At 40.1% G+C, this 26,629-nt stretch overlaps 1 protein-coding gene across 2 annotated transcripts; it reads left to right on the plus strand.

Annotated features, from left to right (window-relative positions):
* The first annotated feature begins 782 nt into the window (after positions 1–782).
* Positions 783–26,377, plus strand: oser1 (oxidative stress responsive serine-rich 1). Of its 2 annotated transcripts, none has more exons than XM_046319329.1 (5): positions 783–931; positions 8,819–8,990; positions 13,442–13,551; positions 13,710–13,820; positions 25,269–26,377. In XM_046319329.1, exons 2-5 carry the CDS (start codon positions 8,979–8,981, stop codon positions 26,008–26,010), a joined length of 975 nt encoding a protein of 324 aa, XP_046175285.1. In that variant the 5' UTR covers positions 783–931; positions 8,819–8,978; the 3' UTR covers positions 26,011–26,377. The 2 variants fall into 2 exon arrangements, with proteins under 2 accessions (XP_046175285.1, XP_046175284.1); XM_046319328.1 differs by having other exon boundaries at positions 830–1,203.
* The last annotated feature ends 252 nt before the right edge of the window (positions 26,378–26,629 follow it).

Below are 26,629 nucleotides of genomic sequence, written 5' to 3' on the forward strand. Positions count from 1 at the left end.
GATGGCCATACTGTTGGCCTTGCAGTGGGTGGAGGAAGTTAAGTCATAAAGAGTAGTTATTTGCTCTGATCCATGTGCAGTGCTGAGGAGTCTCCAGTCCTTTATATCACAAAGCAGACAAGACCTGCTTTATGAGGTGCTACAAACCTATGGCAGGAGTAAACAAATGGGTATACAGAAAATGTTTACATGGATCCGAGCTCATGTGGAAGTGGAGGGGAACGAGGCAGTTGATGTGCTGGCTAAACAAGCACTAAGTAGTGGGGATGTTGATGTGGTAGTATCAATGAGCAAGGTAGAGTCAAAAAGTGTGATATGGACAGTGATGGTGGAGAAATGGCAGGAGCAGTGGAATAGAGATACTAGGGGCAGGCATTTATTTCAAGTACAGAGGAAAGTTGGGGAGGGTAGAACGGCAGGAAAGGACAGAAGAGAGGAGGCTGTATTTCCAAGATTAAGGGTGGGACACAGCCAGTTGAATAAGACCTTACAGGTCTTGCTAGATAGGAAAGCATCCAACAGGAAAGTGTGAGTATTACTAGGAAACAGAGACGTGGGAGCATGTATTGATACAATGTGGGCATTATTGGAGGGAAAGAGAGAGGATGAGATCTAGTTTGATGGAGAAGGGGATACAGGAAATTAGTTTAAAGAGTATATTGAGTAGAACGTCATTAGATATAGTCACAAATATGTAATATTTTTTAAGAGCAATGGGGCTGGCAGGTAGGATTTAGTTTATCCCTATCTCTGGCCTACATTCCAGTACAGTAGGTGGCACCTTAACGTTGGATGCCAACCGCCGATAAACCACACCGAAGAAGAAGCGTCTGTGTTCTACGTCAGGGCAGAGTGCGTTGTTGCAGAGTCACTGCGAAGTGGTTCGTGTGTAAACAAGATGTTGGAGAAAGAAAAGTCTGGAACTAGACAAGTAAATACTGCTTTTGAAAATAATAATAGATTAGAATGAAACTGAATTGATTGTAGTGTGATGCTTGTGGAACGCTAAACCTAATCGAAAAATGCAATAGCTCGCGTCTCATCAATCGATGAGACATTGCTAACAGAGTTAGCTACTTTAGCTAGCCACCTCACTGTTGCTTAATAGCTTGCTGCATTTGAGGCCCGTTTGTCGCAGCGCCTGGTAGACCCTGCATGTCCAGGCCATCCTCAATCTGGACTGTGGACAGGAGATCCTGAGTTGTGAGTACCCCAATTCTCACACGATGTCAAACTTCGATATTGCTTGGCTAACTAGTATCCAACGTTTGATTATTATGGAACTGATGCGCAACTTCATCCACACACGGTAGGCTAGATAGGAGCAATTCCACGATTTTCACTTTAAAATGTACAAAACAAATACCATTGATTTTAAAGCTTAATAAACCGTACAACTCTATGCACAAGCAGTACGTTGAACAATTTACAACATTTAAGAAAAACGAAGTTACTGGAAGAATTGTGGATGCAAAGTTTGGTGGCTAGCTAACATTTAGAATCTCTATGCTAAAATCAAACTTAGTTTTTTTTATGCGACGTTTACCAAAAACTCTTAAATATCTGCACCGAATTAAGATTTAAAGATGTCTACAGAAAGAATGGGGTGTCCGCTATGATATGACACCTTGAGTTTGAAAAAATATACTGTTGTTGTTGAACTAGGCTACAGGGAGTGAAGTGTATTTATACCTGGTATCAGATTACGGTAACGGAATTACATAATCCACAACATTTTGTTAAATTAATTTCTTAACTGCCATTTTTTTCCTTAACTATATATTTAAATAAATGCAAGCAAAGTTGCTATTCCTCAACAAAGTTATTGGAAGTGTTATTACTTATTCTCCTAGGAAGAAACATGGGGGAAATTAAAGAAATGAGATTCTTGAAAATAATGTTTTAGGATTTCTTCTTGGAAATGTATTTTAATTTTAGGGCAGCTAAACCCTTGTCTTGACTTGAATGGATACTTTTGTAAACATGAACGTTTTCTTGCACCACAGTTGGCTACCTGATATTTCATTACAGCAAGAAAACAAATTAAACGTGCATTATCTAGCTAGCTAGTAATTAACAATATATTACAATATATATTGCAATATTCTAGAAGTGTTAAATAGCTAGCGCTATCTCGTCAATTTGTAAAAAATTGAACTGTCGTTAACTGTCCTAGCTATGTTGGCTATAATGTCGTTACGCGTTAGTTAGCTAACGTAGCTACCTAATTTACAGATCACGCAGTCCCTCTACCATCATTTCTCCTATCATGGACGACACCTTCTCCTCCAGCTGGTCCACATGAATGGTCTCTCCGCACCACTTATTTTTTTACGGCGTCACTGTCCCTTGCCAGATATTTCACGGATGTATACCTGTAAAGCATCCGGTTGACGTTTTCAGATATGGTGATGAGAAGAAGCCCAGTGGCCAGCAGTGGGAGATGGAGTGATATTTTTTTAAATTTTTTTATTTCACCTTTATTTAACCAGGTAGGCTAGTTGAGAACAAGTTCTCATTTGCAACTGCGACCTGGCCAAAATAAAGCATAGCAGTGTGAACAGACAACGCAGAGTTACACATAGAGTAAACAATTAACAAGTCAATAACACAGTAGGAAAAAAAAATGGACAGTCTATATACAATGTGTGCAAAAGGCATGACGAGGTTGGCGAATAATACAATTTTGCAGATTAACACTGGAGTGATAAATGATCAGATGGTCATGTACAGGTAGAGATATTGGTGTGCAAAAGAGCAGAAAAGTAAATAAATAAAAAAAAACAGTATAAAAACAGTATGGGGATGAGGTAGGTGAAAATGGGTGGGCTATTTACCAATAGACTATGTACAGCTGCAGCGATCGGTTAGCTGCTCGGATAGCTGATATTTCATTTTTTTGCGGCTTTTTATGCATTCTAGTACAGTTAAATAGTTGAAACACACACAAATGACCTAAAAAGTAATTTTGTTGCCATTTACTTATTCGCCAATTCGCATTACCAGTAAAACATAATGAAAGCTTTTTTTTTCACTTGCTGTGCTGTTTCGTTGTTCATTTTTTCAGTCTCAACCAGGATTTTGTTACACGTGTCATGCAGTGAACTTTCAGCTCTGTCTGTCTGTGGCCTCTTCCTCGGTGCGCTCTGTCCGCATCGAGCATGGTGGCGACACAATAAAGAGACTGTATGTCACCGAATCGTAGAGTACTTTTGCAAGTTTTAACCCCACGGTATGTGTCGGCAGTTTTGTTGAGCAGGTGTTTCAATGCTATTATACAGAGGGTACTGCGTCTCCTGCAGACATAGTTGGATTAGCTTATTTCTTGAGTCAGTTGTTCGTTTCAGCTCGAATGGTGCTAAGAGTGTCCCCAAATCCTCATTGACCCACTGTGCTGTCAGTCAGCATGCTCATGGGGCTGAGATCGCTGGTCCAAATGTCAGTCGTGAAGCTAATAGCAGTTATTCCCATAACAAGTAGCTCAGGGATGTGCGTTTCAACAATACTGTGTAACTCCGGTAAGGCAACCTCTGAAAAATAGCACCTATTTGGTGGTGTGTACCGGGGCTCGAGGTGCTCAACCAGTCGGCGAATACCAACATCATCCACGACAGAGAACGGTTGATTGTCAAGGGCAATGAATTCCATTATCTTGGAGTTAATGGATTTCACCTTTGAGTTGTCTCTCTGAAAGTTTCTTACTCTTTCAAATGACGGCTCGACTTGAACTTGTTTAGTTGTTGGAAGTGTGCGCTTAGTATTTTTCTGCTTTTGTTCTGTGTAGCGCTGTATTTTCCGTTGCGTCATTACGTCATCTACCTACATTATATAGGTATGCACGTCAGCTTTGACATCGGTTTGCATATCGGCTTTAAACCAGACATTGGGCCGATGTTGGCATTTTTAACTAATATTGGCCGACTCCGATATGCTTAACGATATATTGTGCATCCCTAACGTCCATGTTTGGGCCAAATCAAGGCTGTTTTGGACCGGCCCAAAAATAGACATTTGTGGATGTTGAAGTCAAGGCCAGGGCGGACTGACCAAACTTCAACCACTTCAACATCCATGTTCAGGGGGTGTGGATGCTGGTTACAGTAAGTGGAAAGAGAGGGGGTCATGGGTAGGTGTCAGTAAGAGCCGGTAGAGGTATCATTAACTTCTTGACGCTACCTATCCCGTTAGTGGGATAATTGTCAACAACCGCTGAATTGCAGAGCGTCACATTCAAATAATATTACTAAAAATATTTACATTCATGAAATCACAAGTGCAATATAGCAAAACACAGCTTAGCATTTGTTAATCCACATGTCGTGTCAGATTTAGAAAATATGCTTTACAGCGAAAGCAATCACAGTGTTTGTGTAAGTTTATCGATCACTAGACAAAACATTATGAACACCTAGCATCAAAGTAGCTTGGTCACAAATCAGAAAAGCAATCAAATGAATCGCTTACCTTTGATCTTCGGATGTTTTCACTCACGAGACTCCCAGTTAACCAATAAATGTTCCTTTTGTTCCATAAAGATTATTTTAGATCCAAAATACCTCCGTTTGTTTGGCGCGTTATGTTCAGAAATCCACAGGCTCGAGCCGTCACGACAACGCAGACAAATTCCAAATAGTATCCGTAATGTCCACAGAAACATGTCAAAGGTTTTTTATAATCAATCCTCAGGTTGTTTTTAAAATATGTAATCGATAATATATCAACCAGCACTGTCTTTTTCAGTAGGAGAGGGAGAGACGATGGCTGTCCAAGCTCTGTTGTGCAAGCAAAACTCATGCGAACACCTGACGCGATGTTATCTTTGTCGCTAATTTTTCAAAATAAAAGCCTGAAACTGTCTAGACTGACACCTTGAGGAAGCGATAGGAAAAGGAATCTGGTTGATATTCCTTTAAATGGAGCGAAGGCAGACTATGGAACATGGAGCTTTCAAAATAGAAGCCACTTCCTGGTTTGATTTTCCTCAGGTTTCGCCTGCAATATTCAGTTCTGTTATACTCACAGACAATATTTTGACAGTTTTGGAAACTTTGTTGTTTTCTATCCTAATCTGTCAATTATATACATATTCTAGCATATGGGCCTGAGAAATAGGCCATTTACATTGGGAAAGTTATTTTTCCAAACATAAAAAGTGCTGCCTAGCTGAAAGAGCATTTTCAGACTGTTCACACTCGCTTTGACCACCATATGACTAAAAGAGAAAGAAAAACGTTATGAGCTGAACATGTTTAAAAAATAAATTTAAAAAATGTAACCTTTATTTAACCTGTTAGTCCTACCCACACCGTATTCGGTAGCGTAATCATAGCCTCAAGCTCATTACCATAACGCAACGTTAGCGATTTCTAAAAATCGCAAATGAAATGAAATAAATATGCCTATCCTCAAGCTTATCCTTTTCTTAACAATCCTGTCGTCTCAGATTTTCAAAATATGCTTTAGAACCAGAGAAAATCAATAATTTGTGTAAGAGTGGTGATAGCTAGCTTAGCATTTAGCATTAGCATTTAGCACGCAACATATTCACAAAAACCAGCAAAGGGATCAAATAAAATAATTTACCTTTGAAGAACTTCAGATGTTTCAATGAGGAGACTCTCAGTTACATAGCAGATGTCCAGTTTTTCCTGAAAGATGCTTGTGTAGGACACAACGTTCCGTTTTGTTACTATGCATTTGGCTACCGAAACTAACCGAAAATTCAGTCACCTACACGTCAAACTTTTTTCCGAGTTAACTCCATAATATCGACTGAAACATGGAAAACGTTGTTTGAATCCATCCTCAAGGTGTTTTGTCATATATCTCTTCATTGAAATGCCATTCCTGGAAGCCTGCATTGTTCTCAGATTCGGATGGAAAAATACTGGTAGGTGACTTTTGCGCACCAATTTCCACGCAGACACCGTGCGGGACCCCTGGTAAATGTAGTCTCTTATGGTCAATCTTCCAATGATATGCCTACAAATACGTCACAATGCTGCAGACACCTTGGGGAAACGATAGGAAGTGTCCGTTCATTCCTGTCGCATTCACAGCCATATAAGGCGATCATGGAAAACGTGCCATCAGAAATCCTGTTGATTTCCTGGTCGCTCAAACATCTTGGTTTTGCCTGTAGGTTTTGTTCTAAGGCACTCACAGTAAAAATCTTTGCAGTTCTGGAAACGTCAGAGTGTCTTCTTTCCAAAACTATCAATTCCAAGCATAGTCGAGCATCTTTTCATGACAAAATATTGCGCTAAAAACGGGCACGTCTTTTTATCCAAAAATGAAATACTGCCCCTAGAGTCTTAACCGGTTAACTAGGCAAGTCAGTTAAGAACAAATTCTTATTTACAAAGACTACTTAACCCGGAAGACGTCTGGGCCAATTGTGCGCCACCCTATGGGACTCCCAATTACGGCCGGTTGTGATATAGCCTGGAATCAAGTCAGGGTCTGTAGTGACTCCTCGAGCACTGAGATGCAGTGTCTAACAGTATGCCAGTGGAAGGAAGAACAGTAAAAGGTGACCCAACTGTGGTTTGCGACTACTATGAAAAAATGTATAGGTAATTTTATTACCGATTTGGTAACAAAATTAAGAGTTTTAATCACTTAACAAAAAATTATATTAGTACAAACACAAACTAATTGGTAGGTTTAACTTGTTACTTCTGTTAACTTTCATTGTCCTTCCTCATGAGGTAAAACATTTTGGTAACAGAATTACAAGACACACGGCAATGTTTTTTAAACTAAGAAGGCAAATCATTTCTACAAAACCATTTTTTTTGTTGATATTAGTTGGCAGGGGTCTTTAAATGTATTTCTAATACCTTTTAAGACTTTTTCTGGTAGAGGGTTTGTAAGACCCTTTTTCGATCAGTTTGACCAGAACTCAAAGCCAATACTTACGCCTAATTTTTAAGGGTGCTTGTTATCTGGAATCCTTGGGACATCCCAATTCTGACGTTACCCAATTGAAGTTTGAATTTAAAATGGTAAGGGTTACGTTTAGGCTTAATAACTTCTTAAAGCTGAAATCCCGTGAACGGGATCGATTTGACAGCCAGTGAAAGTGCAAGGCGCCATATTCAAACAGAAATCTCATTAAAATTCCTCAAACATGCAAGTATTATACACCATTTTAAAGATACATTTGTTGTTAATCCCACCACTGTCCGATTTCAAAAAGGCTTTACAACGAAAGCATACCATGTGATTATTAGGTCAGCGCCAAGTAACAGAAATCAGCCATTTTTCCAGCCAAAGAGAGGAGTCACAAAAAGCAGAAAGAGATAAAAATGAATCACTAACCTTTGATGTTCTTCATCAGATGACACTCATAGTACTTCTTCATGTTACACAATACATGTGTGTTTTGTTCGATAAAGTTCATATTTATATCCAAAAATCTCAGTTTACATTGGCGCGTTTATGTTCAGTAATGTTTTGCTTCCAAAACATCCGGTGATTTTGCAGAGAGCCACATCAATTTACAGAAATACTCATCATAAATGTTGATGAAAATACAAGTGTTATGAATGGAATTAAAGATATACTTCTCCTTAATGCGACTGCTGCGTCAGATTTAAAATGCTTTACAGCGATAGCACACCATGGAATAATCCTAGTACAGCGCTAACCCTAACCCAGATGTTGTGGAGTCAACAGAAGTCAGAAATAGCATTATAAATATTCACCTACCTTTGATGATATTCATCGGAATGCATTCCCAGGAATCCCAGTTCCACAAATCTTTGTTTTGTTCGATAAAGTCCATAATTTATGTCCAAATACCTCCTTTCTGTTTGCGCATTTAGTTCACAAATCCAAATTCACAAGGCGAGATCACTAGGTCTGAAAAAGTCAAAAAAGTTACATTACAGTTCATAGAAACATGTCAAACGATTTATATAATCAATCTTTGGGGTGTTTTTATCATAAATCTTCAATAATGTTTCAACCGGACAATTTCTTTGTCCGGACTTGACATCTAGTGGAAGCCTTGGGAATTGCAATCGGACCAAATTTTTGCACTGTATATTGGATAGGCAAAGACTTGAATACCTACAATCCTCAGATTTCCCACTTCCTGGTTGGATATTTTTCTCAGGTTTTTGCCTGCCATATGAGTTCTGTTGTACTCACAGACATCATTCAAACTGTTTTAGAAACTTCAGAGTGTTTTCTATCCAAATATTCTAATATATGTTTATTCTAGCTTCTGGGCCTGAGTAGCAGGCAGTTTACTCTGGGCACCTTATTCATCCAAGCTACTCAACTGCCCACCAGCCATAAGCAGTTAAGGGTTAGTTAGGTTAGGGACTTCCCAAGGAGCCCAGATAGCACTAACCAATTTTTAAGATGGAAAATAGTTGAAAAATGTATCTATGCCTTCATTTCCCCAAAATATACTCTTTTCTTTCATTTGACACCCAATTTGATATGAACCTATGAACTTCACATGTTGGTGCTCATGGGTTCATTTTAAATAGAAATTAACCTAACTATCCGCTAGCTGTGGTGATTGTGATAGCTAGCTAGCTAATGAAATCAGTTTTTCTAAACTGGTCTGTGTTTAAGGTCTGCACGCTGCTGTTTTGAAAGGTGTTGCCTCACAGTAGCAGAGCCTATTTGTAAAGCCTATTCACCATATTATGGCCAGAGATGGTTCATATTATTCATACAAAATCTGATTAGGCTATTGCTAATTAGGCTATTCCTAAATCTGATTAGGCTATTGCTACTAGCTACAGGAATGCAAACTCGTCACTTTTCAATGATATTTGCTGTTTTGATTTCAAAATAGGTCAACCACGTGAAAAGTAAACAGACGCAGAGAGCTTCACCCATGGAGCTATAAAAGAACGGGGCGATCAGATCTTCTCCCTGTGTGATCACATTACCTTCTCTGTCGGCTGTGTCATCACACACTCCACGCAACATTGTCCCTGACTGGGATATTTGGAATGCAACTCGAGGTAAGCAACCTATGGTCAAAATAATGCTGTGTTTATAGTTGATAAGAAGTAAATTATAGTTGCATGTATGTTTCAATAGAGCAAATTATTACACTCAAATTAAACTTTAGCTAGCTGGCGTTAGCTAGCCACGTTAGCAACTAAGATGGCCAGCTAACATTACTATAACATTACCACTCGTCAATGAATAGTTGAGTGAGCACTGAATGCATTCCTACGTGTCCTACAAATAGAATATCAGAGTTCAGATCGTAATATGTAATATCAGAATGAGTGGGTGGGGGAGTATGCTGTATGCTGTGTATGCTGTGTGTAAAGGTGTCTGAAGAGTAGGCTAAAGATGGTTTCACGTAGGGTTAGTGTGCTAGTGTGTTTTTCCCTTATTGCCAAAATGAAATATTATATTCCTTACTATGCCTAATCACAAGTAGACCTTTTAGATATGAGCAAACCAGCTATATTCTGCAGTAGCCTTTTCTATTATACAGTAGAAAGTGTGGAGTTAAATTCAATCTGTTGTATTGTGAATATCAGGGACAGGTTTTTCTCCGCAGCACCTACATGCAGAACGTATACAGGGTTCGATACTGTGACAAAAACAGTCACATTTGAAGCTATTTGACTTGGCAGTACGACGCACATTTTGAATTGGCCAGTGAAAATAAATTACATGGTCACATTAGTTTTTGGTTCACAATTTGCAATATTTTTGCCATTATGATGTGCAATTGACCATAATAAACCAACTTTATGAAGAGGCAACAACAGTCTGTGTGTCAGGACTCAACATACAGGAGAGGTTTTGGAAACCCTTTGATCATCCCCATCAGTGACCCGCTTGGGCCAGTGAACAAAATGTTGTAATAATGGTATTTTTTAATCTAGGCTATATAATTTATAAAAAACAGATGGATTCCTTAAGCTGTTCCTTATGTCGATTTATTTATCACACACGCGCAACTCTCAAACAACTGGTTGTTGCATTTTGTGATTAGGGCAGAACTTTGGAGTGACGGTGGAATCAACCAATTACATTTTAACCTGTAATGGGTGGGACCGTTTTTACCAAAATGGTTCAATTTAAGGGTGTAACTATTCTGTTGCGGTAAAACCATGTCCATTTATTATTACCAAGACAATGTTGAATGTTTCCCTCAACTTGGTTTTTACATACAATGCGTTCCATTAGAAAGGGAACCCAGTTTTTGGTCACTTTCTTGTTTTAGGACATGATACAATAACTCATCAATAACTCTTTAAACATCTCAAACGGCATGACTGACTAGCTACCACACGTATATTCTTCATTAGTGTGTTTGTGTCGGGAGCATGCTTTCTATTTTGTCAGGCAATGCCCACGTTATTGTGACATTGTATAATGTAATTATTTTATAATGTAATTTTGCCGTGCGGTAGCAGAGAAAACAGTCTATGACTAGGGTGGCTGGAGTCTTTGCCCATTTTTAGGGGCTTCCTCTGACACTGCCTGGTATAGAGGTCCTGGATGGCAGGAAGCTTGGTCCCAGTGGGCCATACGCATTACCCTCTCCCCGTAGTGCCATACCAGGCAGTGATGCAACCCTCCGGATGCTCTCAATGGTGCAGCTGTAGAATCTTTAGAGGATCTGAGGACCCATGCCAAATATTTTCAGTCTCCTGAGGGGGAATAGGCTTTGTCTTGCCTTCTTCATGACTGTCTTAGTGTGTTTGGACCATGATAGTTTGTTGTAATGTGGACGCCAAGGAACTTGAAGCTCTCAACCTGCTCCTCTACAGGCCCGTCAATGAGAATGGGGGCATGCTCGGTCCTCCTTTTCCTGTAGTCTACAATCATCTCTTTTGTCTTGATCATGTTGTGGGAGAGGTTGTTGTCGGTGATCAGGCCGTACGCTGTTGTCATTGGCTAACTTGATGATTGTTTTGGTATCGTGCCTGGCCATGCGGTCATGAGTGAACAGGGAGTACAGGAGGGGACTGAGCACGCACCTGAGGGCCCCCATGTTGAGGATCAGTGTGGTGGATGTGTTGTTACCTACCCTTACCACATGGGGTTGGCCCATCATGAAGTCCAGGATCCAGTTGCAGAGGGAGGGGTTTAGTCCTAGGGTCCTTAGTTTAGTGAGCTTTGAGGGCACTATGGTGTTGAACGCTGAGCTGTAATCAATGAATACCATACTCACATAGGTGTTCCTTTTGTTCAGGTGGGAAAGGGCAGTGTGGAGTGCAATAGAGGTTGCATTATCTGTTGGGGCGGTATGCAAATTGGAGTGGGTCTAGGGTTTCTGGGATAATGGTGATGTGAGCCATGACCAGTCTTTCAAAGAACTTTATAGCTACAGGCATGAGGGCTGTGGGTCGGTAGTCATTTAGGCAGGTAAACTTAGTATTCTTGGGCACAGGGACTATGGTGGTCTGCTTGAAACATGTTGGTGTTACACAGTCAGGGACAGGTTGAAAATGTCAGTGAGACACTTGCCAGTTGGTCAGCGCAGTACATGTCCTGGTAATCCATCTGGCCCCGCAGCCTTGTGAATGTTGACCTATTTAAAGGTCTTACACACATCGGCAGCGGAGAGTGTGATGACATAGACATCCGAAACAGCTGGTGCTCTCATGCATGTTTCTGTGTTACTTGCCTCGACGCGAGCATAGAAGTAATTTGGTTTGTCTGGAAGGCTTGTGTCACTGGGCAGCTCGCGGCTGTGCTTCCCTTTTTTGTAGTCTAATAGTTTGCAAGCCGTGCCACATCCGATGAGTGTCGGAGCCGGTGTAGTACGATTCAATCTTAATCTTGTATTGACTCTTTGCCTGTTTGCTGGTTCGTATGAGGGTGTAGCGGGATTTCTTATAAGCTTCCGGGTTAGATTCCCGCTCCTTAAAAGTGGCAGTGCGGATGTTGCCTGTAATCCATGGCTTCTCGTTGGGGTATGTACTAATGGTCACTGTGGGGATGATGTAATCGAGGCACTTATTGATGAAGCCAGTGACTGATGTGGTGTACTCCTCAATGCCATCAGAAGAATCCCAGAACATATTCCAGTCTGCTAGCAAAACAGTCCTGTGGCTTAGCATCTGCTTCATCTGACCACTTTCTTATTGACCGAGTCACTGGTGCTTCCTGCTTAAATTTTTGCTTGTAATTATGGTCAGATTTGTCAAATTTAGGGAGAGCTTTGTATGTGATTCTGTGTGTGGAGTAAAGGGGGTCTAGAGTTTTTCTTTTCTTTCTTCCCACTAGTTGTACATTTAACATGTGGTTAGAAATGATGTTAAACAGATTTGTTTCCCTGCATTAAAGTCACCGGCCACTAGGAGCGCCACCCCTGGATGAGCGTTTTCCTGTTTGCTTATGGCCGTATGTAGCTCATTGAGTGCGTTCTTAGTGCCAGCATCGGTCTGTGGTGGTAAATAGACAGCTACGAAGAATATAGATGAAATGCTCTACCTCGGGTGAGCAAAACCTTGAGACTTCCTTAGATTTCGTGCACCAGCTGTTGTTTACCCCATGTCTTACCAGAGGCCGCTGTTCTACCCTGCCGAAAAAGCTTAAAACCAGCCCAGCTGTATGTTATACATGTCGTTACTCAGCTACGACTCGGTGAAACAAAAGATATTACAGTTTTTAATGTCCCTTTGGTAAGATATACGTGCTTGTAGCTCATCTATTTTATTATCCAATGATTGTACATTGGCTAATAAGACTGATGGTAAAGGCAGATTACCCACTCGTCGTCGGATCCTTACAAGCCACCCAGACCTTCGTCCCCAATATCTCTGTCTATTTGTCCAGCGAATGAGGTGGATGAGGGCCTTGTCGGGCATCTGAAATAAATCCTTCCCGTCTGACTCGTTAAAGAAAAACTATTCCTCCAGTACGGGATGAGAAATCGCTGTCATGATATCTAGAAGATATTTTCAGTCATAAGACACAGTGGCAGAAACATTATGTACAAAATAAGTTACAAATAATGCAAAAAAAACACAGTATAATTGGTTAGGGGATCGTAAAATGGCAGCCATCTCCAAACGGCATTACAAATGTGTTTGATTTAAATGGATAGTGCGAGATTCAGTCAGGTGAAGGTAGTTTAGCGAGTGAATGGATGCTAAGACAAAAATGGTATCCATGAGTTCATCTGACTCTGGGTAAGTAGAAAAAATGCTTAATTTCCAACATCTCGCACTATCCCTTTAAGTCTGTACCTGTTTAGCGACATCCCACTTCGGAAGGAATATCCGTAGTCGGTAGATAGTTTTCATTAAATCTGCATCCCGTACATCATCACCGAGCAGTTCACAAGAAAGTATTTAAGCCAGTTGTTAGATGCTATAGTGTGAGAACATGACAACTTTAGCCAGCATGTCTATAACCAACCTTACACTAGCAAGTCAGTCACTCACATCTTGAGTCAGCAGTAATACCTCGCTAATGAAGTGTTCTTGTTTTATAGCTGGGTGGCTGGTCACTACAACCTCCTCCCACTATGGAGGCAGGAGGAAAAGACTGTGAGGACGAGACCCTACAAACTGCCTTTAAAAAGCTCCGGGTAGATGCTGAAAGGTTTGTAGTACTGTTAATGGCTATTACATTTAATTCTTTCACGTTTTAGGTCCTTCCTTACTGGTTGATCTAGGGTCAGTTTCCAGGATTAATGTAATATTTCTTGAAAATTTGAAGTCTCAGTATATTGTGGTCTGAGTTTTTGTTGGTTTCTTTAGCTTGCCTGCTACGCTGCACGTCTGTGAGACCATTACTCCAAGAGTGGTTAGCCGAGCCTTTCTAGAGGGTGCCAAGCCCAAACTTAGCTGCCCCAAGGAGAACTGGCATGGGTAAGGAAAGGCCCTCTTACAATCATTGTCCACTGTTTTATAAGTATCTTCTTGCTATGCTTCTCTATTGTCTGTTCCTTTTTTATTATTTAAGTATAATAACTTGTTAGAACCCCTATGGCCAGATTCAGTTTTATAAATTCTATATTTGTAAAATGTACACATTTTGTAATACAATGTAACACATTGTGTTTAAAATGAGTACAAAAAAGGCTGTATAAAACAAATTACACAAATACTGAGCTATATTGTATGCAAAAAATATGAAATTATATTATTTTATACTAATATAAATGCTCAGAGAAAAAGATTTGGCCTAGCAAGTAATACAAAAAAGAGCCAGCACCCTATTTTACAGTAGGTTAGGGGTTATTTTCTGCTTATAAATCTTTGTTTCAATGCTAACCCACCACTGGTGTGTGTGGCCAAAGAGCTCTATTTTCATGTCATCCAAAAAATGTAAACGCTTGGAGTTTTCTAAACGGCATTGGCACTTGGATTGGAACCATTGCTAAGGTCAGATGACATGAAAATAGAACTCTTTGGCCACGCACATGGTGGGTTTAACGTTGAAATAATAAGGATTCGTAAGCATAAAATAACCCCATACCTACTGTATAGTATGGTGGTGGATCTTTGATATTATTGGGCAATTTTGCATTATAAACTTAGAAACTTTACCCAGTATGAGGACATTTTAGCCAAAAACCTGGTTGCAAGTGGATCTTCCAGCAAGACAATAACCCCAAGCACACATCAAAATCCACAAGGAAATGGTTGATTGACTATCAACATTTTGCAATGGCCATCTCAGTCTCTGGACTTGAACCCTATTGAAAACCTGTGGTTTGAATTGAAAAGGACAGGCCATAAGATCTGGAAAGATTCTGTATGATGGAATGGTCTAAGATCCCTCCTAATGTGTTCTCCAATAAAACATTTTAGAAAAAGGCTCAGTGCTGTTATCCTTGCAAGGTGATGTATTGAAAACGGGTGCAAATAATTTTGACCCCTATCTTTTTGAGAGGAAAAAACATATTGATTGGTAAAATTGCCATCTGAGCAATTCATTGGTATAAAATAATCATATATAATTTAAATTGTTTGGCATATAAAAGCTCAGAATTTGTATTATTATTCTTTATCAAGGTGTGCTAATAACTTTGGTCCTGACTGTAACCGCCGCAGATTCATGTCTCAATTATCTCAAGGCTCAAAAATATATCTTTGACCTGTCGCATCCCCTTTATCTACAGTGATTGAAGTGGATTTAACTAGTGACCTCAATAGGGGATTGTGGCTTTATCCTGGTCAGTCTGTCATGGAAAGAGCAGGTGTTCCTTATGTTTTGTACACTGTATGTCAGGTTTTCTGTTAGGAAAATTTGGCACCGGACAACTTGACCAGTAAGATTTTAATTTACTGGACATTTGAAAATGTTTCCAGACATCCATATGCACTGGGTGCGTAACGCATTCACCCACGGTGCTCAAAATCACATTTAGATGTAATTCATCTTAACAGAATCGAATTTTGCCTGTAAAGTTGTAATAAAGTAGAATGATGTTCTTATACCAACATGACAGGTTTTATAGAAAAGCAAAACATTGCCCGTTGTCTGTTCATCCCTGTTATAAATCACTTTATAGCAGCAGGTTAGGAGAATTAGGTTAAGGTTAGCTAAAATGCAATTTTGTTTATTTTTTACTTTTGACGTTAATTTGACAAAAGCTGGGATCCCTTTTAGCCCGGCTGGCTTTCCCACCACCCTCCATTCCATCTGCGATTCAGCAACACAAGCAGTTGAACGAGGACACTCTAGGCAGCCACAAAATTAATACGTTATTAAACTGATGTTGTGCAATCAAATTCAATATGTACATAAATTAAATTCGTTAAGGCTGCTTCATTGAGAAAAAGCTTATTTTTACAATCCTCTTGTGAAACAAGGCCCATGCCATGCATTTATGAATTCACTAGTTTGCAAAGCTCAAATTCTGTCACTCTTTTTACAGTTCTACTGGATGATGTTAATAAATTGTATATTTACTGTCATTTGAACTATCGTGGGGTTGTGTAGTCTACCACGGTATGAATCACAATACCCATAAAACCTAACGGTCAAACACGGAAATGGTTCCAAATGTTTTTCCACCATTTCAATTTATCCATTGTGGATTTTAGAAACACTTCGAATAAGGGCTGTGTTTCATGGAGACTTACCCCGGTATGGCGTTTTGATAACCATGTTACCATGTTGTCTCCTGGACAAGGTTACTTTTTTTTATCAATATATTCGCCTGTATTCAATGTGGCTGTCATAGAGAACTACAAATTCCTGTCTCAAGCTTCAAGTCACTCACCAGGGCCATGATGATCTAGACGAGACTGCCGAATCGAGGCAAAGGTAAGCATCTCTGGATTAACTATCTAATATTAGCTACATTTATTAGTTAATACATTGCCTAAAATTGTTTCAGTTTGCAGAATTGCCAAATGTCTTGGGCAAGTTTTACATAGAAAATGTCTTTATCTAGCTAGCTCATGGTTAGCTAGTTAGCAACATTACTTTGGCTACATTAGCCGTCTATTTGTCTAGCCATTAAATGCATGTGAAATTCAGAAAAACAAGTTTAGCTTTCTTTTGGCTTCTCTAAATCAACAATAGCTCACTAGTCAGCAGTTTAGCTCGCTAATTAACTAACAAGCTAGCTTAGATGGTGAAGCTCTAGCGCTAGGAGTTCTTGATCATGTTTGTTTGCGTCTGTGGGTAGCCTACTTCAAAGTACTACTTTAATTGTAGCTAAATTAGCTAGCTGTATTATTTTAGTCTGGCATTCTGAGAGGCTTCATAAATGGACTGATTTAGCATTCTCTCGAGTCAGTGTGCTTACTGTACTGTGGGAAAACATTGTGTGCTGTTACCCTCTGGACAGCAGATCATTAGTATAGGTAGTAGGCAAGGTTATGTAACCTTATTTGGTGCTATCGGCTTACAAGTTGATTGATATTCACACATTTGTTTTTTGAGGTAGAATTACTGTAATGTTAATGATTCCAAATTGCTAACCTTATTTGTACCTTGTCTATTCCAGAACCAATTGGTGTGCCTGAGTCTCCTCAACTAGGTAAGCTGTTTCAACCTCGAACACCATTCTCCTGTTTTTGTCTGTTTCAGTCATTGCACGAAGTCCTGAGGAACAGGAGCGTGGGAAGGGTTTTGTCTCAGCCCTGCTCTAACTGATTTAAATAAGCAACATACCGAATCATGGCGATAGGCTATGATTTGTTGTCGGGTATGGGCTGGGCTGGAACAAAAGCCTATACACGCTCTTGCCATTCAGATCTGGAGCTGTCCATTCTGTACTATGGGTACACTTGGGTGGGGTTATTGCTATAACACATGCTCCACTCTCAAATTGAAGTTGAACTTGTTGGAAATGCTGTGATCGCTTATCGTCTTTAATGTTGTGATCCACAGACACAAGACAACCATGATTTGAATGCTGAAACTGAGACGTAATGATGTCGAGGGACATATGCAGAGACCACGAGTATGATTGGACATGGTCTGGATATTTGTGACCACTACCTACTAGGGGTGCAGAAGCACACCAGCACCCCATTTTATTTTTATTCCATGGCCAACAAGCTCTCAAGCTACCCTTTATTCCACACTGTCTTTCAACTTCAGACACTTTGGAACTCTCTACCCTACCTTCACACATTTCCCCTATGTTGCTTCCTTCACTTGTTCTTCTCCTGATTTGATAACATCTAGACTCAGTAACACATTTAAAAGTGTTGTGGTGTACTGTTTGTGCTATTGACAAGCAACATTGACAAGAAGGGTGTTGATATTGCTGCTAACTTGTTTTGAGTCTTAAGTGCGTTTCTCATTTTATATTTTTACATTTGAGTAATTTAGCAGACGATCTTACCCAGAGCGACTTACAGTAGTGAGTGCATACATTTTCATACTTTTATTTTTGTTGTTGCTGGAGCTGGCTAGTAATTTATATAAAACCTACCTTACGCATCAAGTTTTTCCATTTGTAACCCACCCACCAAAATCACAATATGCTGTTTTACATGTATTATTTGTGCTGGCCTAATTCCTAAAAATGGGAAACACAGAAGAATCTGTTCTCTCTCAGATAGTAATAAAAGTTCATATGGTGCTCTTTGATGTCCCAGGTGTGTGGCATTGATGAGTAAATAATTGAATGTTTACTTAACATATCATATATGAATATGTATGCATTGTTAACTATTTTTTTAATTTAAAACAATGTGATTGTTGGAGTTTGGGTGTGTGTGATTCATGGGTGACACAACTATTTTTGTCAAATATATGTTTATTCATTCATGATTATGGATATATTCTGCAATGACTTAATTGGGCTTTGAAACTGCTTTAATACAGCAGTGCATTCTGACAGCATTAATTGAAGTAGATTTGACCTTGGTCATATAGTTGGCAGAAATGATAATGGATTAAATAAAGACCTCTGTCTGAAGGAGAAGAGTATCTGGTAAAATAAATGTATGTTGCTAATATCATCTAGCTAACTAGATATATAGCATCTTTGCAAAAACCAAGTAGTATTCATGGAACATTATAAATATCTGACTGCTACTAGAATAGTATTCCGTACAAGACTAAATGCATACCGTAATTTCTGGACTATTAAGCGCACCTGAATATAAACCGCACCCACTGAATAAAAAAATATATATGTATTTTGTACATAAATAAGCCGCAACATGTCTATAAGCCACAGGTGCCTACCGGTACATTGAAACAAATGAACTTCACACAGCCTTTAAACTAAACACGGCTGGTAACAAAAATAAATAGGCTTTAACGAAACACGGCTTGTAACAAATGAATAAGCTTTTATACTAAACACGACTTGTAATAAAAATAGCAGTGAACAGTAGCATACCAAGAAAGTTATTGGTCACTATCTTCCTCCTCCTGTGCACTGAAACCACTGAAGTCATCTCCGTCGGTGTCTGAGTTGAATAGCCTCAGAATTGCTTCAGCCGATGTTGGATCGTTTCCATTGTCGCTCTCGTCACTTTCATCCGGAGGCAAATTCCCCGCTGAGCTCATGCTGCCCTCTTCAACACGCAGCTGTCCCGCCTTTCGAAACCCGTTGATGATAGTGGATTTTTTGACAATGCTCCACGCTGTCAGGACCCACTGGCAGACTTGACCATAAGTTGCTCTTCGCATGAGGCCCGTTTTAGTGAAGGATTTCTCCCCACTTGTCATCCAAAGCCTCCCACTGAACACGGAGCGCCACCTTAAATGCACGATTTATACTGATGTCAAGTGGCTGCAAATACTTTGTTGTGCCCCCAGGAATCACAGCTGGAATTGAGTTTGTCCTCTTGATGGCTTCTTTCACAGAATCTGTTATGTGGGCCCTCATGCTATCCAACACGAGCAATGCCTTGTTTTTGTGAAAGAATCCTTCCGCTCGCTTGCCGTAACACTCTGTATGCCATTCATGCATTAGGCCTTCCGTCATCCATCCTTTCTTGTTGACTTTCACATCAATGTGAAAATAAAAAGTAGGTCTTATTCTTTAAACATATTCAAGAGTACAATACGAAGTTTCACGACTCTACGTGCATATTTAGTGCTGTAAAGATGGCCTCATTTCTACATTTGACCAAATGTACAGTTTAAGCTCTTAAATATTTGGGGCGGCAGGTAGCCTAGTGGTTAGAGCGTTCGGTCAGTAACCGAAAAGTTGCTGGATTGAATGATTAGCTGACAAGGTAATAATCTGTTCTGCCCCTGAACAACGCAGTTAACCCACTGATCCCCGGTAGGCTGTCATTCTAAATAAGAATTTGTTCTTAACTGACTTGCCTGGTTAAATAAAATAAAGATTCAACTTATGGTTACGTGCCAGTTCCTCACTCGTCACCTCAAATCTATCATTTTATGTCATGGATGCTAGCAATTGTTGATTTAGTTGCCATACCTACGAGGATCAAACGAAGAAATATGTTTTCCTGCTGGTAGACGGAGATCCTTAGTGGAATGAGAAAATGCGTTTATCAGCTGGTGGATTTGTAATCCTATGCAGACATTTGCCCTTGTAACCAGGAACACGTTTCGTTAATAAAACAAAGAAAACTAGAGACCGCTGCAAGCATCCAAGGTTAGATAACTGTTTGTGTCCAGCGGCCGACCACGCGTCATATGTTTATACAGAAAGAAAATACCACAACAGAGAAAATTGGCACAGTTTTATAGGATACCTACACGAAACACTGTTTTTAAAATCCATGGTGGAAAAACAATTGGAACCATTTTTGGGTTTGACCGCTAGGTTTTCATGGGTATTATGACTCCTCCACTGTGGAGCTCAATTGATAACTCTGTTTCCTACTATAGGCAGTTGACTGCCTTGTGATTGCAACATTGTCACTGACGTGAATAGTTGGCAACGATGTTTCGTTTCCAGGTTCTGCTGAACTGAAAGTCACAAATTGCACATGATACATATCATTAGTCTCTCTACTCTAGTGTAGCAATCAATTCCAAATCTTTATACTATACATGAGACGGGCAGCATATCTTGGTCTTGCCTAGAGCGGCAGCAGAAGTGCTAGGACCAGGCCTGACGAACACAATAAATGGCCTCTAATTTACTTGCGTTTGCGGTGGATCTGGGCCTGCTCAAAGTGAGCCGCTGCTGTTGGGAAGTCAAAATTGTCCAACTCTTCAGAGCAGCTTGCGTTGCGCATCAGCCTTGTTCCTTTTTCCTCAAGATGGTGCGATTTGAGGCCGTCTTTACTCTGTTTTGGAGGAAAAATACACTCTCGGTGGGCACACTGGAAGTTAACACAATCTTTGCCAATTTTGCCCAGTTGGGGTACACTTTGCTCTAGTCCCTTAAGAGGACCTTCCGTGAAAACATGCACTTGACACTAATTTCCAAGCGGCTTGAGGATTTATTAGCCTATGAAGTATATTTGCCTTTGAAGTTGGAGCACATCGACTGGTATTTCCATCAATTAATAAAAAGCATTATTTTGCTATGGACTTTTTTTTCTTTCTGCCGTGGACAATTTGACCAGCAATTATTTTTTTATTGGCCAAAAGTAGTATTTTACCATCTAACGGAAACCCTGGTGTGTGTCAAGTTTTTTAGAACACCTCATTCAAGGGTTTCTTTTTTTTAAACAATTTTCTACATTGTAGAATAGTGAAAACAAACTATTGAATAACACACATGGAATCATTTAGTAACCAAAAAAGTGTTAAACAGATGAGATTTGAGATTCTTCAAAGTAGCCACCCTTTGCCTTGATGACAGCTTTGTACACTCTTGGCATTCTCTCAAATAGCTTCATGAGGAATGTTTTTCCAACTGTCTTGAAGGAGGTCCTACATGCTGAGCACTTGTTGGCTGCTTTTCCTTCACTCTGCGGTCCAACTCATCCCAAACCATCTCAATTGGGTTGATCGTGGGTGATTGTGGAGGCCAGGTTCTGATGCAGCACACCATCCCTCTCCTTGGTCAATTAGCCCTTACACAACCTGGAGGTGTGTCTTGGGTCATTTACCTGTTGAAAAACAAATGATCGTCCCACTAAGTGCAAACGAGATGGAATGGCGTATCGCTGCAGAATGAGGTGGTAGCCATGCTGGTTAATAAGTGTACCTTGAATTGTAAATAAATCACTGACAGTGTCACCAGCAAAGCACCATTGCACCTCTTTCTCCATGCTTCACGGTGTAAACCACACATGCAGAGATGATCCATTCACCTACTCTGCGTCTCACAAAGACAAGGTGGTTGGAACCAAAAATCTCAAATTTGGACTCATCAGAACAAAGGACAGATTTCCACCGGTATAATGTCCATTGCTCGTGATTGTTGGCCCAAGTAAGTCTCCTTATTATTGGTGTCCTTTAGTAGTGTTTTCTTTGCAGCAATTTGACCATGAAGGCCTGATTCACGCAGTCCCCTCTGAACAGCTGATGTTGAAATGTGCCTGTTACTTGAACTCTGATTCATTTATTTGGGCTGCAATCTGAGGTGCAGTTAACTCAAATGATCTAATCCTCTGCAACAGAGGTAACTTCCTTTCCTGTGGCGGTCCTCATGAGCGCCAGCTTCATCATAGTGCTTGATGGTTTTTTCGATTGCACTTGATGAAACATTCTTAACATTTTCTGGATTGACTGACATATCTTAAGGTAATGGACTGTTTTTTCTCTTTGCTTATTTGAGCAGTTCTTCCCATATAATGGACCTGTTCTTTTGCCAAATAGGGCTATCTTCTGTAGAACACAACTGATTGGCTCAAAAAAATTCACAAATGAACTTAACGAGGCACACCTGTTAATTGAAATGCATTTCAGGTGACTACCTGAGAGAATGCCAAGGGTGTGCAAAGCTGTCAAGGCAAAGGGTGGCTACGTTGAAGAATCTCAAATATATTTTGATTTGTTTAACACTTTTTTGGTTACTACATGATTCCATATGTGTTATTTCATAGTTTTGATGTCTTCACTATTATTCTACAATGTAGAAAATAGTAAAAAATAAATAAAGGGAAACCCTGGTATGAGGTGTGTCCAAACTTTTTACTAGTTCCGTATACAGTTGAAGTCGGAAGTTTACATACACCTTAGCCAACTAAATTTCAACTTAGTTATTCACAATTCCTGACCTTTAATCAAAGTAAAAATTCCCTGTTTTAGGTCATTTAGGATCACCGCCTTATTTTTAGAATGTGAAATGTCAGAATAATAGGAGATTTTTATTTCTTTCGTCACATTCCCAGTGGGTCTGAAGTTTACATATGCTCAACTAGTATTTGGTAGCATTGCCTTTAAATTGTTTAACTTGGGTTTAATGTTTCAGGTAGCCTTCCATAAGCTTCCTACAATAAGTTGGGTGAATTTAGGTCTATTCCTCCTGACAGAGCTGGTGTAATTGAGTCAGGTTTGTCCTTGCTCGCACACGCTTTTTCAGTTCTGCCCACAAATGTTCTATAGGATTGAGGTCGGGGCTTTGTGATGGCGACTCCAATACCATGACTTTGTTGTCATTAGGCCATTTTGTCACAACTTTGGAAGTATGCTTGGGGGTCATTGTCCATTTGGAAGACCCATTTGCCACCAAGCTTTAACTTCCTGACTGATGTCTTGAGATGTAGCTTCAATATATCCACATAAATTTCCTCTCTCATGATGCCATCTATTTTGTGAAGCTCACCAGTCCCTCCTGAAGCAAAGCACCCCCACAACATGATGCTGCCACCCCGTGCTTCATGGATGGGATGGTGTTCTTCGGCTTGCAAACCTCCCCCCTTTCCCTCCAAACATAACAATGGTCATTATGGCCAAACAGTTCTATTTTTGTTTCATCAGACCAGCGGACATTTCTCCAAAAAAGTACGATCTTTGTCCCCATGTGCAGTTGCCAACCGTAGTCTGGCTTTTTTATGGCGGTTTTGGAGCAGTGGCTTCTACCTTGCTGAGCGGCCTTTCGGGTTATGTCGATATAGGACTCGTTTTACTGTGGATATACAGTGGGGAGAAGTATTTGATAACCTGCAAAATATGCAGTGTTTCCTACTTACAAAGCATGTAGAGGTCTGTAATTTTATATCATAGGTACACTTCAACTGTGAAAGACTGAATCTAAAACAAAAATCCAGAAAATCACAAATGTATGATTTTTAAGTAATTCATTTGCATTTTATTGCATGTAATTTTCATGCATTTTTTTTTGTTGCCATGTAGAATGTCCTTTCAAAAAGTCACCAGAAGTGACCTCAGTCTTTCTATAAAATAAAAAAAAGTATATTGGCTGGGCATGCCCCTGGGCCCCCAAGCTTCCTTTGTCACCACTGCTGAAAAGAATCCTCGGGAAAACACTAAAACTCTCTTTTTTCAGCTGAAAAAACAACCGATTTAACACACAGCAGCGGCTAACATCTCAACATACTGTATTCTGGAAAACCAAAAGGAATGTAACGCTGCTAAGTGAAATCTGTCAACGTGTCAATTTATAACTTCATTGTTTATCGAGGTCATTTATGGCTAACCACAAAGATCCAAATATATTCTGATTCCACTCCTTCACTCTGATTCAAATAATTTTTGCTGATTTTGAATATTCGCAAAATAACATTTTGCCATGAGCAACTGGCGCAAATCTTTGACAAATATTAGTAAGAAATGACTAATCTGATTCTAATCACAAAATTGTGATAGATGGACAGCCCTAATGTAATTACACAAGTAAACAATGGCTCATACCAAACAATAGATTCAGCTAATAAGAAATTACCACCAGTGGCAGTGTGAACCAAGGATATTGCAGAGTGAGAGCAATGCAAAAGGCAGCACTTTAAAGCACCCACACAGAGCATCTGCGCATGTGCAGGAAAGTATGGTCCACTCTTCTGCAGCTTGATAGCTGCATGACAAGAAATGCAAAGGAGATTAGCATCTTGCTACGTGCTCTTTGTTGCTGCGGAAGTCAACCAAGTACAGTTAATGTTTACTTTGTACCATTTTAAAGACTTATCAACATTCAAAATCATGTTTTTCATTCAATCTTATGATATTTGGATGACACCAAATCAAACTATGATGACCAAAGTGTGAAAAATTCCTGTTGCTTCTACATTGATAAAGTTTGATCATAAAGTTACAATTCCACCCCCAATGTAAAACACTTGGGTTCACGAGGTGGGATTATTAATACACCAATGGTAACATTATCTTTATAAGTACTGCCTTGTAACCAACATCTGCAAAGTGTGTTTGCAAAGGGGTGGGGATTATATAGCAAGATAGCTATACTACTGGTCCCAAAATTTGACTGTAGGGTGTCGGGAAATATATTTAAAAATGTACACTATTCAGATAGATACTAATGTTTTCCTTTTCATTTGTGTATGGTGTTAACTAGTTACTGGCTAGCTCTGTATTCAGCCAGCATGGAACAAAAGGGCGAAAGGGTAGTTCCGATGCAGTTGTCAGTGCTGCTATGAACCGCATCACAAGAGACATGCCAAACAAGTGTTGTATAAAAAAATTGACATCATTGATGCAATTTCAGTGTTTGAGTTGCTTTGTGTATCACAACATTTGCTTGATGATTTTACTGCAACTGTTCACTGCAAGTTTCTCGACATGGGCATTTCAAAGAACTGTCACTCAAGGCGAGACCATGACTGTAAGCTCCCCGCCCACTCAGCCTATCTTTTCAAACTTCTTGGTAGTTAGCCACGAGACAGAGTGCTTTTTCTAATTTACAGCATTTCTATTCCCCCAAAATATTATGTGTTTTATTTTAGTCACTCAAAAGGCATGGTAATCAGAATGGCTGTTTGGGTCCATTTTTATTTTACCATCATAGTTATGTTTGGTTTTAACATTTTTGTTTTTCTATGTAGTAGTTGTATGAGGAAGACGTCAAGAGGAGCCGTGAGAAGCCAAAGACGCCGGAGATCCAAGTCTCCCATTCTCCATCCTCCAAAGTTCACCTACTGTGGTTCCAAGATGTCGCCCTCACCTGGCCATCTGAAACACAAGAGCCTGCCAGAGGCTGAAGGTTGCAGCTCCTCCCTGGAGATCCCCGCCAAGAAGGAACTGCTCTCCTCGGGCCACTCCTCCCCTGTGTTTGGCGGTGCTGGCTATGAGCCCCACATCCCCGCTGCCTCTGGGGAAGGCCCCACAGCCAAGCTGGAGCGCAGCCCCAGACAGCCCCTGTCTGACGACAAGGATGTCCCAGAGGCAGCTCACTGCGTAGGGGCTGAAGCCAAAACCGGAGCTGTGCCCTCTGACTTCAGGTCCCTGTCAAAGCTCCACGAGGGTGGGGGCTCGTGCCCCTGCACTCAGAGCGAGTGCCAGTGCACGGGCTGGCAGGGCATAGAGGTCTACTCCTTTACGGGCCTCCGTAACATCCTCTCAGAGTGCGAGAGGAATCTGGCGAGCCCAGAGGATACATCCCAGACCTCCCTGCAACAGAGAACTCAGACCGATGGGTCCACCACATCAACCTCCCCGCGTTCCTGTTCCGAACAGGCTCGGGCCTATGTTGATGACATCACAATAGAGGATCTTTCTGGTTACATGGAGTACTATCTTTATATTCCCAAGAAAATGTCACATATGGCAGAGATGATGTATACTTAAATAAGTAATTGAAAAAATATATACATTTTGGGGGGTGGCTTAAGGAATGGTTAGGCATGAAGTAATTTAAATATAAGGTTTAAATGTTTATTACCGCAGTTTCTCCATTCTCTTCTTTGCAACTCCAGTACCAGAGCTGAAAGACACATTGTATTTTTCTTATTACTTTTGGATTATTTGTTTTCTTTTAATTTTTCATGATTGTCCTTATTTCTGGTTGACAAATGAAGTTGCCAAAGCTCTATCGCAAAAAGTGCAGGTGGGATTTGTTGGTATATGCAAAGCAAACTTGTAATGCCAAGTGTGATTGTTTTCCACGGCCAAAGAGGTTTCCATTTCACTCAATAAAACATTTTTGTTGAAAACAGATGTTTGCCTTTGTCACACTTTATTTCTATCACTATTTTACCCTTTGTGTTTATTGTTTGATTCATATGCTGTAGTTCGAAGCATATTGTTTGTGCTGCAATAATGGAGAAGCTAGAGCAAAGAATTGTGCCCTTTTGTGATAAAGCACCACATTTCACCCAACCAGATCCATGGGCTCAAATTGGACTGGTTCCACATGTATTTGTTTCTAAGAACTCTAGGGAATAACCAGTAATTTGATCAGTTGTTT

The sequence above is a fragment of the Oncorhynchus gorbuscha genome, linkage group LG21 (genome assembly GCF_021184085.1).
Source record: "Oncorhynchus gorbuscha isolate QuinsamMale2020 ecotype Even-year linkage group LG21, OgorEven_v1.0, whole genome shotgun sequence".
Lineage (NCBI taxonomy): Eukaryota > Metazoa > Chordata > Actinopteri > Salmoniformes > Salmonidae > Oncorhynchus > Oncorhynchus gorbuscha.

Excerpts from the sequence above, each read along its gene's own strand:
- oser1 (XM_046319329.1), top strand. Across the intron at positions 13,552-13,709 it reads CTCCGGGTAGATGCTGAAAG|CTTGCCTGCTACGCTGCACG; the intron begins GTTTGTAGTACT and ends TGGTTTCTTTAG. Across the intron at positions 13,821-25,268 it reads CCCAAGGAGAACTGGCATGG|TAGTTGTATGAGGAAGACGT; the intron begins GTAAGGAAAGGC and ends TTTTCTATGTAG.